The sequence below is a fragment of the Sus scrofa genome, chromosome 12 (genome assembly GCF_000003025.6).
Source record: "Sus scrofa isolate TJ Tabasco breed Duroc chromosome 12, Sscrofa11.1, whole genome shotgun sequence".
In the NCBI taxonomy this organism is placed as follows: Eukaryota; Metazoa; Chordata; class Mammalia; order Artiodactyla; family Suidae; genus Sus; species Sus scrofa.
Window position 1 is genome coordinate 11,270,848 of NC_010454.4, and position 15,210 is coordinate 11,286,057.

The window sequence follows — 15,210 nt, forward strand, 5'->3', positions numbered from 1 at the left end:
GCCCCTTACCCTTCACCTTTCAGGGATGGAGCTTTTCTCGTGGATGCAGGCTTTGGAGTGATGTGTGGGGTTGGAAAAAATGTGGACAGAATTTTCTCAGCCAAGTTCTAGGATTTCACAATGCATCAGTTCCAGCAGAATATGACAGGCTTTCTGGAACTTAATACACCAGACTCTTCCAGAGCAATAGCTTTCCTCTCCGGGCTTAGAGAGCAGAGAGCATTTCCCCCAATTCTTTACATAATAAGGAATGAACGTCTAATGCGGGCAAAGTCTCTTCAGTACGTGGTAGAGGGCAGAACAGAATCTGCATTATCTTATTGTGAATTCCTCTTGCGTAATTCCTCAGCTGCAAGTGAATGCATGAAAAAATGAGGACATTTGACTTTGCTGTGTCTAAGGAAAGTCATGATAATACAGGGGTTTTTTTCCTGTTAGGTTTGTGGATTAATGTGATGATTAAGATCTCCTCATTATGATGTCAACAAACTATTGATCAAGGACCACAGTGGAGAACTGAACATTTGACTGTGAAACATTGTTTCTTGAATCAAAATGTACTACGGATGATTGGATACAGTTTTTTCTTTGTTGCCAATTATTTTTTAGTTATGATGGAGTAAAATAAGACAAAACACTATTGCAAAAGCAAAGTAAATTTTGTAAAATAAACATTTTTTGAGTTCCCACTATGGCACAGTGGGTTAAGAATCTGACTGCAGTGGCTCCAGTTGCTCTGGAGGCACGGGTTCAATTCCTGGCCCGGCTCAGTGGGTTAAAGGATCTCGTAGTTGTAGAATAGGTCGCAGCCATGGCTCAGATCCAATCCCTGGCTCTAGAACTTCCACATGCTGTGAGTGCAGCCATTAAAACAATTTTTTTCTTTGTTCAAAATGTTAAAAAAAAGAAACCATATTGTTACAGTATAATATTTGTTTATAATTTCTGATTATTTTCCCCTTTCCTTTCTCATCTTTATCAATTTCAGTATCCTTGTCTATTTCATGTTTATACCATTGGAAAGAGACTACATAGTTATGGAATATTGCAATTTCAGATTTTGAAAGAAGTCAAGAGTATCTCCTATGATTCACCTCATTTTATGGAGGGAAAAGTTAAGTAACATGTTTAAAGTCACACAAAAATTAGTGACAGACTCAGATATAAGATCAAAGTCTCAGAAAGTCTCTTTGGTCATTTTAGCTTTCATTTTCGCCTCCGGATTTTTCATCTAAGAATATTCTGTTGGAGAGCTGAAGGTCATATATATTCTCATTAACAAAAGCTTCTTCCTTCCCTTCTCCTTTTGAAAGGGGTATATCCGCCTATGGGAAAATTCTGCTGTATTTGATGAGAACACGTACATTGTAACTATTTTCTCAGGTATCAATGGACTGAGTGTGTGTGACATGTAACGTATGTCAACTTACCTTGTAGGTCCCAGTCTTCACGTTTGGCATCATTGTAATAGATTACCTCGACCTGATTGTTTGCATGGTATTGTTTCCCTCAATGACTTTGGGTGGATTTGTAGCTTTATTGGAAACGGTAAGAAATGTAACCAACTGTGCCAGTAATGTTGACCGTGCAGCCTGTTAAAGTGCTTTTCCTAAATCTATAAAGACCGGAGGTACACTAGTGTCTTCCTGGGGCTGAGCCGGGAAGGGGGAGTGACAGCACGTGCCTGGGAGGAACTTCTTTGGGGTGATGGAAATGTTCTAAAATTGAGTTGTGGTGATGCTCTTACAACTCTGTAGAGTCCCTAAAAATCCTTGAATCATACATTTAAAATGAGTGAATTTTATGGCATGAAAATTTAACCTCAAGAAAACTATTTAAAAAGCTTTGCCATATGCACTTTGCAAAACATAGGCACTGTCAAATGCTATTCAAAACTAATGCCAGACTCTAAAATGTTGCCTAATTTAATGGATATCCACTATCCATTGTCAGGATATATTCAGACAATAGCAGTCATTCCCAAATATATATTAAACACTATTCTGTGTTAAAGGTGCTGTGCCAGTAATTGGGGACACAGTGAACAAACTGGCACCAAACTTCCTTTCGCAGAACTTAGTGGTGCAAAGATAGACCAGCCTCAAGCAAGTCCATGCAGGGGGTCTCGCAGAGGAAAGCACAGGGTTTATGCGGGAAAGTCTGGAAGGCACGAAAGAAACGCAGATGCTTCAAATGGAAGGAAGTGGACCATAGATGAGCAGAGGGGCTCAGTCAGGAACGGACGTGTGAGGGCACTGCAGCATCCAGGGTGAAGTGGCTGTAAAGAAAGAGAGGGCTGCCCTCATGGTTTGTGCTCTCGGAGCCCTGGAAAGTCTGCAAAAAACTCTTTTCCCCTCCTGAAGCCATGCCTGCAGTTCCCAACTGGAAATTCCTTCCTCTGCTTATAGCGTCTCTCTCCTAAAATATAATTAGACCTGTAAGGTAAAATACAGTAACCGAAGTCTGTCACGCATTGTTGCTTTCTAAAAGCATTGTTGATGAAGAAAGAACCACCGGATGGGACTAATTATCGTGGCGGGAAACAGTCCCCACTGGCGTAGGAAGGGCCCAGAAAGCTTCATGAGGGGCGTTTCGGGCAAATGTAGTCCACCCCTAGCATTTCTCACCATGCAGGTGCCTGCCTCTCTCTGTTATGCTTTCAGCGGGCTTTTTGGAAACATTAAACCAAGATATTCCAGAAAAACAAAACAAAGAAGAGGTGAACAGCCGTAGGTTGCCTCCTCACTGAGAGACCCTCAGGGTTGAGCAGACGGAGGTGGGGAGTCCCCCTCTTCCTTCTCTGCGGGGCATTGCTTGCCACCAGTGCTCAAAGGGAACTCAAGTTTAATGAGGGGAATATTCAATATGTGAAATTCCATACTATTTAAATGCAAATTAGAAGACTGATAAATCTCCATTTAGTCATTTTTTTGTCTTTGCAGAGAATCCACAAATACCAAATGAACTATGGAGACCTAAATTACGACCTGAATGCAGCTGACCTACTTTTCTGCCTAATAGTAAGAAGACCTTTCTACCTCATCATCCACTTTTTTGAATAGTTATCATTTACTGTAATAACTATTTGATCTTGTCTAAAGTGTGCCGACTTTGAAAGTGCTTTTCATATAGGCTTAGATAAAGCAATTACATTCGGACAAGATTCTAAATCCTAGATACTTTTTATATGCATGAATGGACTGCATATGTCCAGAATTCAGAACAAAATTACTTTTTCATGTTTGTCCTGTCTATTGCCCCCTCCAAATTTGTCAGAGCTTGTAAAACCACACACACACACACACACACACACACACACACACACACACACCCCTTCAGTCCTTCGCATTAGAGATAAAAAAGCAAAGGACCAAAAAAATGAAAGAAAAAGCTGATTATATTAGTATATTTATTTAAGCTGAAGAAAACTACTGTCTTTGACTCTGTGTCAGTACTTTTCTAGGCATAGAGCAAAAATAGAAGTCTTTGCCCTCCTGGGACTTATATTCTGGTGGAAGAAGACACCTAATAAACTAAGAAATAACACATGCTGTGTCAGATGGGTGGTCAGGGAAGGACTGACTGTGAAAATAAAGACCTGAAAGAGGCAAGGAGGCAAGCTGTAGGGGTAACGTGGGCAGGAACATTCCAGGAGGAGAGGAAAGAGTGACCCTGGATGTGCCAGGGTCAGCCAGGAGGCCAGCGTGGTTGTGCAGAGTAATCACAGGGCAGAGTGGTGTGAAGAAGGGCACAGAAGGAACAGAGCAAAACGAAGAGTGGATAGAGGGGTCCACAGAGCAGTCCGGGCCACTTTAAGGACTTTGATTTTACTTTGAATAATCAAGGAGTCACTCGGTGATATGACTGGACTTACATTCTAAAAGAAAAGTTCTAGGAGTTCCCGTCGTGGCTCATCGGGTTAAGAATCAAGGTAGATTCCATGAGGATGCAGGTTCAGTCCCTGGCCTTGGTCACAGATGCGGCTCAGCTCTGGTGTTACTGTGGCTATGGTGTAGGCCTGCAGCTGCAGCTCCAATTCAACCCCTAGCTTGAGAGATTCCATATGCTGCAGGTGCAGCCCTAAAAATACAAATAAAATAAAATAAAATAAAATAAGATATAATATAATATAATAAAAGAAGAGCTCTAGTTCGTGTGTTGAGCATAGATGTTTGGGGCAAGGGAAGAAGAGGGAGCCCAGGTAGCAGGGGGCCATCGTGCTATAATGAGCAATTACAGTGACCTGGTCGGGATGGGAGCAGCACAAGCAGGGCTGAGAAGCAGTTGGGCTCTTCTCAGAGAGAAGAAAGTCGGAGCAGATAGAATTTGCTGTCGGGCTAGATGTAGGCTGTAGGAGAAGAAAGGAAACAGGTTCCTCCAAACTGGATTATCATTGTAGGGCTCCGTTCCTCCCCTGATTTGTAAGAATGATTCATGTCTCTTTTATCTGAAGACAAAAGACCACATATTTGATTCGAATGTTTAAATAGTATTTATCAACTTATGCCTACATGTTTTTCTTTGCTTGTAGCCTTACTTTCAGGCTTTGCTATTCGTTTTTGTTCTAAGATGCTTGGAAACAAAGTGTGGAAAGAAAATAATGCACAAGGACCCTGTTTTCAGGTTGGGAAAAAAAACTTGATTTCATGCTTAATATTGTACTTTAATATTCCTAGACAGTGGCTATACTATCCGCCTGTTAATACTGATTTATATTGACAATGTAAACAGTATAATGATTTTCATGATAGTCTATGGATTTCTGGCTTCCCTGCCAGGAAATAGGACCCCCAGGGCCAAGTTCTGCCACAAATCAGCCGAGGGAAGCTTTCAGTCTCTCAAAACCTTAACGAATGCTCAGATGTGCCATTCTCTTATTCGAGAGCATTATACATGTTTAAACAGAAGAGATGGGATGGAATTGATTTAGCAAAATTGTTCAAAGTGTTTCACAGATTCTAGAAAGAGGAAACAGTAAAAGACGCTGAGGCACAGACTGGGTGTGATTAACATGGGCTCAGTCAACAGAGAAAATGTAGGTGACCTGATTTTCAAAGAAGCAGCAGTGCTTGCTGACAAATTTGAGAGGGTCAGAGATGCTCATTAGGAGAATGACAACCCTGAGAAAGGGATTTGGCCGCCGAGACGGAATCTCTTGGCAAAAGCAGATGCAGTATTCATAAAGCCATCTTCCTCACCAGCTTATGGAAAGGAAGGACCATGGTAAAAGTCACATGACTTCTGATACATCTTTGACACCCAGAAAACTCATGTGTCGCTCATTGCACTTTCTCCACAGAATTGCCCCTAGAAGTAGAGATGCTCGTCCCAATCCAGAAGAGCCTGTAGATGAAGATGAAGATGTTCAAGCAGAAAGAATAAGGACAGCCACCGCCCTGACCACATCCATAGAGGAGGTAGAAAAGCAAGTGACCAGATGGATGTTAGTGGAGCTATTCCAGAACTGTCCAAACAGAGGCCGATACGCTGAGTTTGGGTTTGAAAGCTTGGATTTGGGCGCATTTATATAAGTACATATGCAGGCACTTCTTTGGAGGGGGTCCTGAAAGCTCGGAGAAGAACACAGATCATAGTGGTTTTATTCTTTTGAGAGAAATGGGCTTGGATAGGTAGAATTATCCTTTCCAAACCAGAAATTTCATAAGTGGAAGAGTTTACGTGAGAGTTGTTATAAAATGCCAAGTAGAGATTCAGATCTTAAGGATTATTCTTCGATTTGATTTTGACCCATGAACGTAGATACTTCTGTTCTGGGAAGGCAAGGAACTGGCTTCCATGAAACTATGCTGTTAACGCAGTCCATTTGGAAGCAAGAAATGTCAACATCATGCATGCATGATGCATGTGAAATGAGCGATATGGATCCACCCTCAACTCAAAATGTGGTTTGGTTCATGACATAGGGCAAGAAACGTAGAAAAGTCAAGTTTAAGAGGAAAATCACGCTGTCATCTATTCCAGAAACCAGTCGTAATTGCTAGCTGTCTACGCAAAGAATATGCAGGCCAGAAGAAAAGTTGCTTTTCAAAGAGGAAGAAGAAAATAGCAGCAAGAAATATCTCCTTCTGTGTTAAAAAAGGTTTGGAAGGATCACTTTTTAAATTCACCATTATTTTAAGAAATACCCGCCGAACGTCTGTTACCATCACCTTGTGCTTGCTGAAACGTTCGTTCATTCATTCAACCTGTATTTTTCTGAGTGTTCTTGGAACTGTTTTAGGATCTGGAAATGTTATGAAACAGATAGGCACATTCCCCACCTCATGGGTTTTCCATCCTAAAGGGGTCGACAAACAAAAATAACCTAAAAAGAGAAGTTTCAGATGTCACACTGGCAGGTTCAAATATGCGAAGTGACATGAGTGCCTTAGGGCCGCATTCACTTCAGGTTAGGGCAGTGACATTTAAGCCAAGACCTAGGTGATACCAAGGTGCCAGCTATGTGGGGATGGAGAGATACGAGAACTCGAGGCAGAGGAAACATGGAGGGCAGGGCCTCAGACACAGGGACGACTCTGGAGTGGTGGAGGCACAAAGAGGTGACTGGACGCCTCTGGGGTGACGTCAAAGAGGGGAGCAGGGCCAGGTTAGAGCCCTTGAGATCTTACACCAAGTTAGTGGAACCCCACCAGAGAGTTCTTAGAGGTTTTTTGTCACAATTTAATTTATATTTCAAAAGGAACTACACCCTGGCTACTCTTTGTTCATGAATTGGGCTGGTAGACAAGTTAAGAGGCTTTTACATCAGTTCAGATGAAAGATGCTGGTAGCTCAGACACAGGTGATGGAATGGGGGATGGAGAAAGCGGCCTTGACTTTCTCAGTTTAGGAATCATTTATGTACTCAGCCATCAGCCACTTGCTATGTACATATAAAAATATGGGCCCGTTTTTCACTGAAAAAGTAAACTGAAAAAAAAAAAGACCCATGTATTGAGAGTGAATATCCATCCCTAAACTTTTTCAAAAACACTTTATAGAATCGTAGGCGTTAACATGTTTGGGTGACGTGGATTACGCGTATGTTAGAAATTTCCGAATGCTACTTCGTGGTGCACATAGACCTCGGAAGCTTATTAAAGGAACAGGTTTGTCTTACTGTTTTACTTCCAACATTGATAGTCGATGATTCTCTTTCAGGTGAAATTTTGGGATTGCTAGGACCTAACGGTGCTGGTAAAAGTTCATCTATTAGAATGATATCTGGGGTCACCAAGCCCACGGCTGGAGAGGTAGAGAAACTGAAAAAATGGTTTCCATTCCCCAAAGAGAAATGTCGTAATGTATGTAGATTGTATCTTCCTAAGACTGTACGTTTAGCAGTTTACATGGTTTCCTATAATTAATAGATGAAGTACTATTTCTTTGATGCTCAAAAAATGTAGGCATTAGCTCCTTGTCAGTTTCCTGAGCAATCATGTGCTTGGAGTGACTGCATTTCTAAAACCAGTGTCCCTTCTTAGGTAGAACTGACGGGATACGGTTCCGGCCTGGGTCATCGCAGGGACGGCAGGGTCCAGTTCCTGGGGTACTGCCCTCAGGAGAACGTGCTGTGGCCTGTCCTGACAGTGAGGGAACACCTGGAGGTCTTCGCCGCTGTGAAAGGGCTGAGGAAAGCGGATGCCAGCGTTGCCATTTCACGGTACTGCGTGGTCATGTGATTGCTTTGTGCCAGGAGGTTCAGTGACGGTTCACTCCTAAAGGGTGGCGAGTAGGAATGACGTCACCTTCCAGGGGAGGGTCAGCAGTAGGGCAGGGATGGAAGACGGAGGGATGCGGAAGTTCCCGGACCAGGGATCCAACCCCCACCACAGCAGCCACCTGAACCCCTGCAGTGACAGTGTCGGATCCTCAACCTGCTGAGCCACACAGGAACTCCCTGATCGAGGGGTCTTTCAAAAAAATTGCATAGACTAATTGACAAAGTTGAATGAATGAATGAATAATCATCCATTTCAGTTAGAATTCATTGTTGTGTGTTTTGTTTGTTTGTTTTTGTCTTTTTGTCTTTTTAGGGCTGCACCTGCATGGCATATGGAGGTTCCCAGGCTAGGGGTCCAGTCAGAGCTGATCCTTGACCCACTGAGTGAGGCCAGAGATCGAACTCGCAACCTCATGGTTCCTAGATGGATTCTTTTCCACTGCGCCATGATGGAAACTCCAGAGTTCAGTTATTTTAAAAAAGCTTTTAATGATGAAAAATCTTTCATGTTTCCAAAGTAAACTTTTTACCTTGATCATTAGGTTTTTGTTTTTGTTTTTTTGTCTTTTGTCTTTTTTGTTGTTGTTGTTGTTGCTATTTCTTGGGCCGCTCCCGTGGCATATGGAGGTTCCCAGGCTAGGGGTTGAATCGGAGCTGTAGCCACCGGCCTACACCAGAGCCACAGCAACACGGGATCCGAGCCGCATCTACACCACAGCTCACAGCAACGCCGGATCATTAACCCACTGAGCAAGGGCAGGGACCGAGCAAGGGCAGGGACCGAACCCGCAACCTCATGGTTCCTAGTCGGATTCGTTAACCACTGCGCCACGATGGGAACTCCTGATCATTAGTTTTGAGATAGGTAGTGCCAGGAAGGGAACTCCAGCGCTGTCACTCTCGCGTCTGAGTCCCTTTTCCCCAAATCCACTCTTGACCTCACCGTCTCATCCTGTTTTCCATCAGATTGGTGGACTCTTTCAAACTGCACGAACAGCTGAATGTTCCAGTGCAGTACTTAACCGCCGGAGCTGCTAGAAAGGTACGTGCGGTGGGTGGGGCTGTTCTGAGGGCTGAAGTGGTGGTGGCAGCACATAGCCGTGTTCCTCTGCTTTCCAGCTGTGCTTTGTGCTGAGCATCCTGGGAAACCCACCTGTCCTGCTTCTGGATGAACCATCTACAGGCATGGATCCAGCAGAGCAGCAGCAAGTGTGGTGAGACGTAGCATCACCCTCAGGGCCAGGAGGACAAACCTTATGGAAAAGTAACGGATCTTGGAAAATCGAGTCCACTGGCTCCTAACTTAATGGAGAGAATCCAGATTCTTAGGACAACAAATATTGAACAATTATATTCTCTAATACTGCATCGTATTCATATGGTGTTCACATTGAAGAAAAAACCCCTCTGAGTATATTTAGTTGGAGTTTTAGGTTTTGCAGTTTGGAACGTGTTTTCATTTTGCCTTTGATAACAGAGATGTCTGTAGCTGTTTCCCTAGAAACTATTAACTTGTTGATGGATTTTCCTTTTGTTCCCCCTACTTTTACCTAATCTGTCAGATGTGTTGATCCAATTTTTCTTAGTTTTTAAATTCTTTTTACTTTCCAGTCTAGGATGCTCCACTTGGAATTATAAAATTCTTCAATCCAGTTTCATATTTGGGACTCTCCAGTACTTTCCCAACTTTTAAAAAGAGCTTTGTACAAATGGAAATTTTATACAAATGGAAAGGAATCACTTTTGAACCCACAATACCCAGAATTATCCCTGTAAGGCCAGTTTTTCTTTCCCTGCTCTGCAGTTATTTCCAAATAAATACTAGGCAGCATATCTTTTACTTACAAACATTTCAGTTAGTTTCTCCAAGGTATGGAGTTTCCTCTTTAAAAAAAAAAAAAGTAACCAGAATACCATTAACACACCTAAAATAATAAATTTTTCTTTCTTTCTTTTTTTTTTTTTTTTTGGCCTCACCTGTGGCATGTGGAAGTTCCCAGGCCAGGGATCAAACCTGCACCACAGATGCAGCCAGAGATAGTGCGGTGACAACCCTGGATTCTTAACCCACTGCACCACAAGAGGACTCCTAAACTTTTCTTAATGTTATAAAAATCCTACTCAGTATTCACATTCCCTGTTTTTTTTTAAATTAGGATTTCAATATGATTGATGAATTGTATTTTATCGATAAGGTTTCCTTTGCATCTCTCCTTTTTCCTGTCTTTAAAAAACATGGTGCTAATATTGGGGCTCCCTTCAGGCAGACGATCCAGACGGCTGTTAAAACCGCAGAGAGGGGCGCCCTCCTGACCACCCACTACCTGGCCGAGGCCGAGGCCGTGTGTGACCGCGTGGCCATCATGGTGTCCGGAAGGCTGAGGTGGGTGTCTTGACTTTCAAAATGTGACGTCCTGTGGAAAGTGGGGCGCTTTCTTTCGCCTCCTCCAGGGGTGCCCTGTCCCCTACATTTGAAGTTTAAGAAGGAGAGTCTCCCGTTCCATCCAAATGCTGCAAATGGCATTATTTTGTTCTTTTTCATGGCTGAGTAGAGAGAGCACTGGGAACTCTCTCTAGTCACTTGTGATGGCGCGGGATGGAGGATGGCGTGAGAAAAAGCATGTGTGGATGGATGGATGGGTGATGGGGTCACTTTGCTGTGCCGCAGAAAATGGACAGATAAACCAGCTATCGTGGAAAAATAACAATCGTTAAAAAAATTAAACCATAAGCAACAAAAGAAGAAATGTAAGGCTAATGTGAAAAATTGTCAGGGGCAGGGCGTTCGCCAGCATGTGTTCCTTCCTGCTCACAGATGCATCGGCTCCGTCCAACACCTGAAAAACAAACTGGGCAAGGATTACGTTCTCGAACTAAGAGTGAAGGAAACGTCTCAAGTGACGTCGGTCCACACCGAGATTCTGAAGCTTTTCCCGCAGGCTGCCCAGCAGGAAAGGTGAAAGGAGCTCTTGATTACGGAGGACTGTGTCGGTTTTACCCACGCAGGGGGGTCCTTTTCTCGTCTGTGGGGACTGCAGGGCGACTGGACTTCACAATCAAGTTAGGGACCTTGGAAACTGATTTGTTGGGTCTTCCACATCATAGGAGACGTGGGAGCTTCGCAGAAAGCAGTGTCCCCGCCTAGGGAGCCCTGGGGACATCCTTCATGGCCCTCCTCGTCCATCCAGGGCTGGTCCCCAGCTCTGGTGGGGGTCCTGGGAAAAGTGGGGGAAGGAGCTTTGGGTGACTCAGATCTTCACAGGGCTGCACCTTCCCTAGGCCTTCCTATAAAGATCTAAAATATTTACGGTTTTAAAGATGCAGCCACTTAGGGTGAAGCCCCCTCATCAGAGATGAATCAGTCACATTGAGATAATCAGTGTCCCTCCAATGGCGTTTTCATGCTTCACAACAAAGAAAGGCGTCTATGTGAGAGCATATGGGTCTGTGTGTTATTAAGGGGCGGGGGCGGGGGGTGTGGAGCAAGAAGGAAATCTGAAATTCCTTGGAAGAATAAGCTCATCCAAGAAAGCTTTCCTTTTAGCACAGTGCAAGTTGAATAGACTTACCTAACGGATATACAAAGGCATGTAGCTCTGTCTTATTCCCAGACTCGTGGTGGCACAAATCTAAGAAGCAGTTTTGGTACAGCTGACACGGTCCTGAATGGTGAGGCTGGAAGAGCAAGGACTGGGCTGAAGCCCAGCGTTAGGGCTGCTTGGGAGCACCAGGACTCTGTTGGGGAATGAACTCAGCCTGGGGCAGGAGGTCGTCCAGGCAGAAGTAGCACATGGAGACGATGCCAGAGATCAGTACTGGCTCTTCCTCTCCTTGGAGGTCAGGAAAGGTTTCCTGAGAACCCGCTGAATCCCTCCACTCTCCACCTGGTCTCTCGCTTTCCTTAGCTCTCTGGTAACAAGTTGGGATGAGTTGCAACCTAATTCGAGCTAATCAAAGGGATTCCTTTAGAGTATCTGTGTTCCACAAGAAAAGGGTTTGCACAAACTGAGCATACATGTAATCATTCTGAATCATTTCTAAGAGAATTATCTCCAGCAGCCAGAATTATGCACCAAAGCCACTGCAGGAATCGTCTGTTGATTAATTGTTTTGTCTATTGCATGTTTAAGCCATACATTTACTTGCATTATCTTAAAAAGGAAATTGCCATTAATATCAACATTTTGGTCATTATTTTTTTTTTCCATTGATACGCAAGGTCAAGTGTGACGTGTTTCTATTTCCAGATATTCCTCCTTCTTGGCCTATAAACTGCCCGTGGAGGATGTTCACCCTCTATCTCAGGCCTTTCATAAATTAGAGGCAGGTAAGGATGACCATTTTAAAATAAAACTTCCGAAGAATGAATCCAGAAGTAGGTAATATTTTTCGGTATTTCAGTTGATGTAAGTTGATTTACAGTATCATATTAGTTTCAGGTGTACAACATAATGATTCAAAATTTTTAGAGACTATTCCCCATTTAAAGTTACAAAATATCGGCTGGATGCCCTACGCTACGCAATATATCCTTGTAGTTTATTTTATGCACAGTAGTTTTTACCTCTTAATTCTCTACCTTTATCTTGTCCTTCCTCTTCCCTTTCCCCACTGGTAGCCACTAGTTTGTTCTCATATTTGTGAGTTTATTTCTATTTTGTTATATTCATTTGTTTGTTTTATTTTTTAGATTCCACATATAAGTGATAACAGGCAGTATTTTTCTTTGATTTATTTTACTAAGAATAATACCCTCTGTGTCTACCTGTGCTGTTGCAAATGGCAGAATTTCTTTATTTTTATGACTGGGTAATATTCCGTTGTATATATAGACTACACCTTCCTTATCCATTCATCTGTTGATGGACACTTAGAGAGCTTCTCTGTGTTGACTGTTGTAAATAATGCTGTTATGAACACTGGGGTGCGTGTATCTTGTATGTGGAGTTTCCCAGGCTAGGGGTCTAACTAGAGCTACAGCTGCTGGCCTACAGCCACAGCCACAGCAACGCCAGATTCCAGCCGGGTCTGTGACCTACACCACAGCTCCTGGCAACACCGGATCCTTAACCCACTGAGCGAGGCCAGGGATGGAACCTGCAACCTCATGGTTCCTAGTCGGATTCGTTTCTGCTGCGCCGTGATAGGAACTCCTGGAACTCTACTTTTTAAATATCCAGGCTGCTTCCTCACTTTCTTTCAGGTTTCTGCTCAGTTATTACCTTATTACTGTGGCCTTCCCCAGCTATCCTATGCCCAGTGTTTCTTATTTCCTTTACTGGTTTTATTTTTTCATTATTTACTTTATTACCTATTTAAGTGCTTATTTAGACGATGCCCATATTCTTCCCACTAGAATGCAAACTGCATAAAGGCAGGAGGTTTTGTTTTTGCCTGATTTCTCTACTGCTCTACCCCTGGCACCTAAGGATGGCTCAGGCCTAGATTCTTAATGTGTAAAAAGTGAACGATGGACACATGAATTATAAATCTGAGGACCAGTTGCCTGCAGGTTTCCTGGTGGGGAAGCCCAGTAAATCTGGTACAGCAGATGAACGGGCCGATACAAGTTGCACGGAACTGTTGGGTCTTTCGAAAGGGAACGGGATGGAACTGAAATCTTGGTATTGTAAGAGTATATCAATCAATTATGCAGTTCCTCTAGGAACTTATATGTCTCCTCAAAACACACACCTTGAAAAACACATGTTTTCAAAAGGTAATAGGAGACGATTCCAATATCAAGATGACTTTAACATGTATCTATAGTGATGCTGTGACTTTTCACTGCTTCATTCTTTCACCCAGCATGTGTTTCTTCAACTCTACGTTCCATTGGGAGTAATTGTTTGCATTTTTTTTTAATGACTTTGAAAAGATTTCTCGAAGTAAATTGTAAGCATCTACGATGAGTCTTTTTTTTCAGTGAAACGTGACTTTAACCTGGAAGAATACAGCCTCTCTCAGTGCACCTTGGAAAAGGTGAGTTAACCCGTGTGGTTTTGTAACATCCCTGTAATTTCACGTGAAAATGACATGCATTCTTCCTGGATGTTCAGAAGAGGACCAACAGCTTACTAATTCTTTCTCCTCCTTGTCTCCTGTTTAGGTCTTCGTAGAGCTTTCCAAGGAGCAGGAGCTGGGCAGTGCTGATGAAGAGGTGGATACGACCATGAGATGGAAACTCCTCCCTTATTCAGAGGACCCTTGAAACTTCAAGCCTAATAATTCTTTGTTAATGTCATATAAGCTTATATCTCATGTAATAATTGGCCGTATGTATAATTAAAAAATTATGGATATCGGTATTAGGCATATTCTGTGTACTTAATCAATAAACAAATAAAATGAGAAATTTCTTCTTCTTCTCAAATTTAGGAGGATAGAAAAGCCTGCGATAAAGGCATACAAAATATTAGTACAGATACCTGAAGAGCCAGGCATAGGGTGTTGTGAAAATCAAATCACGGACTGGGGATGTTTTGAAATACAACTTTTTGGGAAATATGACAGTGTACCGAAATTTCCTTGCAGACAGAGGTGAGGGACAACTTCCACAACCAGAAGCGGCAGGATCATTGCCCTTGGTCTGTGACATGGGTGTGTGTCGTGAGTGTGCTTTAATACACAAGTACAACCTAGGGTCCTCCTCTGAAACCTTTTCAGAAATTGATTTAAAATTCATAGGATTAGGAGCCCCTTGGACTCACACATGAAGTAGTATGTGCATTGGAAAAGCAGCTCAAACATACCTGTTGAAAACAATGAGAGTCACAGCAGTATATGTTCACATTTTAAAATATTTGAATAGGATATATTTATGTTCTTATGATTGTGGCAGGCATTGATTTCTCTCATCACTTGATCCATAGTTTTCTGTATATTTAATACTGTTTTAAGATCATTTATGTCTTATATATCTTACACACACACATATACACACATATTTTCTCTTACTCAAATTAAAAAAAATCCTTGCCAGCTTTACATATTATTTTATTTTTTTCTTAAGAGCTGTTTCATTTTGAATACCACCAGAAAAATTTTGAAGACCAAGCAGTATTCTTGTTGCTTTTGGGGGGGTGATCTGTTACATAACTTTAAAAGAAATTGTTATGCTCATAGAAGAAAATTTATAGAATAGAGAAAATTCAGAAATTTAATAAAATTGAATAAAAGAGTCATCACCATCTCTTCATACCTCCCAAATCAACTATTTTTTCTCTAGTGAATTTTTACCTACAATCATGATAGTACATATAATTTCCTGATTAAGTATATATGCATATTTGCTGATATAACATTGAAATAGCTTTAGTTTACTTGTAAATGTATGGTGAGGTTGCAGCTTTACATGTTGCATTTTATTTTGTGTTAGCTATTTGTATTCTTTGTTTATCTTTGTACTTTCATCTTTTTCTTATTCATTTTATAAACTTTTGGTAGAGTTAAATGTTTTATGTAAATATTTTACGTATATCACAATT

At 42.1% G+C, this 15,210-nt stretch overlaps 1 protein-coding gene across 9 annotated transcripts in view; it reads left to right on the plus strand.

Moving 5' to 3' along the window:
- Positions 1-15,210, plus strand: part of ABCA6 (ATP binding cassette subfamily A member 6) — a 144,094-nt gene that overhangs the window by 45,780 nt on the left and 83,104 nt on the right. For 4 of the 9 annotated variants that reach the window (XM_021068081.1, XM_021068083.1, XM_021068080.1 and 1 more), the window contains exons 27-41: positions 989-1,114; positions 1,438-1,548; positions 2,943-3,020; positions 4,532-4,623; positions 5,300-5,417; positions 5,983-6,100; positions 7,162-7,253; positions 7,485-7,663; positions 8,690-8,765; positions 8,843-8,937; positions 9,987-10,106; positions 10,539-10,679; positions 11,971-12,050; positions 13,650-13,705; positions 13,833-14,082. In XM_021068081.1, coding sequence (XP_020923740.1) covers positions 989-1,114; positions 1,438-1,548; positions 2,943-3,020; positions 4,532-4,623; positions 5,300-5,417; positions 5,983-6,100; positions 7,162-7,253; positions 7,485-7,663; positions 8,690-8,765; positions 8,843-8,937; positions 9,987-10,106; positions 10,539-10,679; positions 11,971-12,050; positions 13,650-13,705; positions 13,833-13,934 — 1,584 coding nt within the window. In that variant the 3' untranslated portion in view covers positions 13,935-14,082. Of the gene's footprint in view, positions 1-988; positions 1,115-1,437; positions 1,549-2,942; positions 3,021-4,531; positions 4,624-5,299; positions 5,418-5,982; positions 6,101-7,161; positions 7,254-7,484; positions 7,664-8,689; positions 8,766-8,842; positions 8,938-9,986; positions 10,107-10,538; positions 10,680-11,970; positions 12,051-13,649; positions 13,706-13,832; positions 14,083-15,210 lie in introns of those variants that run through there. The other 5 variants (XM_021068086.1, XM_021068087.1, XM_021068085.1 and 2 more) reach the window with 2 other exon arrangements.